The sequence below is a fragment of the Nicrophorus vespilloides genome, unplaced genomic scaffold, assembly GCF_001412225.1.
Source record: "Nicrophorus vespilloides isolate i.1.1-1 unplaced genomic scaffold, Nicve_v1.0, whole genome shotgun sequence".
NCBI classification, from domain to species: Eukaryota; Metazoa; Arthropoda; class Insecta; order Coleoptera; family Silphidae; genus Nicrophorus; species Nicrophorus vespilloides.
In genome coordinates this window covers 291-2,791 of record NW_017097110.1, presented here as the reverse complement: position 1 = coordinate 2,791, position 2,501 = coordinate 291, and the positions used below count along the sequence as shown (strand labels likewise).

Sequence of the window (2,501 nt, the reverse complement as noted above, 5' to 3'; positions counted from 1 at the left end):
AATCAAAACTGATTTAATAGTTTTGAGAATTTATGTTTCAATTTGTTTGCTTCACTATAATTTTGATATTACTTGTAATTTTCAGAATCGCTTTACTATGAACATCAAAACTGTTTATTTTTTTCTAAGATTCCATTCGATTTTGTATAAGCGAAGTCTATGTAAAGAGTAGGGCGAATATATCCGCCGAAAATAATTAATCAGTTTACAAAATTTACCACAATTCTGATTTTTGTTTTGTAGTTTTCAGAATTGAAATTCTGATTTATAATTTCAGCAGTTTTCAGAATATTAATTAGGATTTTTTTTATGTTTTTCTATACAAATCAAAACTTTGATTATTTAATAGTTTTGAGAATTTAAGTTTCAATTTGTTTGCTTCACTATAATTCTGATATTACTTGTAATTTCCAGAATTGCTTTACTATGAACATCAAAACTGTTTATTTTTTTCTAAGATTCCATTCGATTTTGTATAAGCGAAGTCTATGTAAAGAGTAGGGCGAATATATCCGCCGAACATCCGAAAATAATTAAATAGTTTGCAAAATTTACTACAATTCTGATTTTTGTTTTCAGAATATTAATAGGAAATTGGAATTTTTTATCTGTTTAGTAATAATAAAGAAAGAAAGTTTTACGAATAAAACGTTATTGTATTTTATGTGTCTTCAATAGATATAATAGTATTATTTCATTTAAAAAATAACGTATATATATATATTATATATAATTTATATAAAGTACATTTTAAACGTAGGAACGAACACAATCTCAATTAATAATAGAAAACAAAAAAAAAACATGAATTTCATTCATTCATTTACACTCTTCGCAATTTTTTTCCTCATCTCACAATTTTTTTTTGTTTATCTCTTTTGTTTTATATAGATAAAAATAATATAACATGTATGTATATAATATGTGTAAACTATCAATAAGTAATAATAATAATAATAAAGTGTACAAAAATAATATTCACAATATTCGTAAATTCTAATATATGTATAATATAGTACAATCATGAAGAAGAATAATAATTAATATAGAGAAAAAAGGGAATATCTTAAGTAGCCGTGAAAACAATCGAATCCTGGTCTGGGATCCCGAACCATTCGTTCTTTTGTTATAAGATACATTTGCATCATTCGACGGTGACGCTCTTGGCGAGGTTACGTGGACAATCCACGTTGCAGCCACGTTGCATGGCGATGTGGTAACTCAAGAGTTGCATGGGGATGACGGTGAGGATGCCCTGGAGACAGTCCACGGTCCTGGGTACTTGCAGAACCTTGGAGGCCATCGAGCTGGTCTCTTCGTCACCTTCCTCGCAAATCAGAATCGGTCTTCCTTCGCGCGATGTCACCTGAACATGATTAATTACAGTTTAGATTATCTCTGGATTATATGAAAAGTTGAAATAATAATACCTGTTGAAGGGCGTTCATGCACTTGATGTAGACCGGATCGCGCATGACGATCATGAGGACGGGCATTTGATCGTCGATGAGGGCCAAAGGTCCGTGTTTGAGTTCACCAGCCATGATGCCTTCGCTGTGCATGTACGTCAATTCCTTGACTTTCTGTAATTAAGAAACCACAAATTCGCGTTATTATTTACAATATAAAAGTAATTGTTATGAGATGACTAACCAAAGCGCCTTCGAGGCAAGTGGCAAAGTTGAATCCTCTACCCATGATCAGCAGCGATTTCTGCTGGTACAGATCCTTGGCGAGCTCCTGCACCTTTCCGTCCAGCATGAGCACGGCCTTGATCTGCTCCTGCAGATTCTTCAGACCCTCGATGATCTCGGTACGTCTCTGACGCAGAGAAATCCTGTCCTCGCTCATGACCAGAGCGAACATCACCAAAGAGATGAACTGGCTGGTGTACGCCTTGGTGGAGGCGACACCGATCTCGGGGCCGGCGTTGATGTGCACTCCGCAGTGGGATTCGCGGCAGATGGAGCTGCCCACGGTGTTGGTGATGCCGACGATGAGCGCTCCGCGCTCCTTGCAGTATCTGAGCGCCATCAGGGTGTCGGCGGTCTCTCCGGATTGCGAGATGAAGAAACAGACGTCGTCCCTGAAGACGGGCGTGGTGCGGTCGAGGAAATCGCTGGCCAACTCCACCATAACAGGAAGCTCGGTCAACTCTTCGAGGAGCTGTCTGGTGGCGATGGCGCTGTGGTAACTGGTACCGCAGCCGATGAGCATCAGACGACGACACCTCTTGATCTCTGGGATGTAATCCTTGATACCTCCCAAGTTAATAGTCTGAAAACAAACATTCTCCGTTTATACACCAACAATCGTAACGAAAGGAAAGTTGAAATAATTGCAGAATAAAGACAAATTAACTTATACCACTAAATAGTTTAGATCAGTGATTCCCAAAGTGGTCTATATCGACCCCCAGGGGTCTATGACAACCTGCAAGGGGTATACGTCAGCGAAAAAAATTGGGGGTCCATGAAATGAAAATGGGGGTCCACGATAGT

The 2,501-nt window shown here is 37.9% G+C and overlaps 1 protein-coding gene across 1 annotated transcript; it reads right to left on the bottom strand.

Annotated features, from left to right (window-relative positions):
- Nucleotides 1-1,013: 1,013 nt before the first annotated feature.
- On the bottom strand, nt 1,014-2,298 carry LOC108558946 (glutamine--fructose-6-phosphate aminotransferase [isomerizing] 2-like; the record flags this gene model as incomplete). The annotated part of the gene is made up of 3 exons (XM_017916046.1): nt 1,014-1,366; nt 1,431-1,583; nt 1,654-2,298. Coding segments are annotated over 3 exons (1,020 nt in total), but the record flags the coding sequence as incomplete, so codon positions are not given.
- Nucleotides 2,299-2,501: the final 203 nt, after the last annotated feature.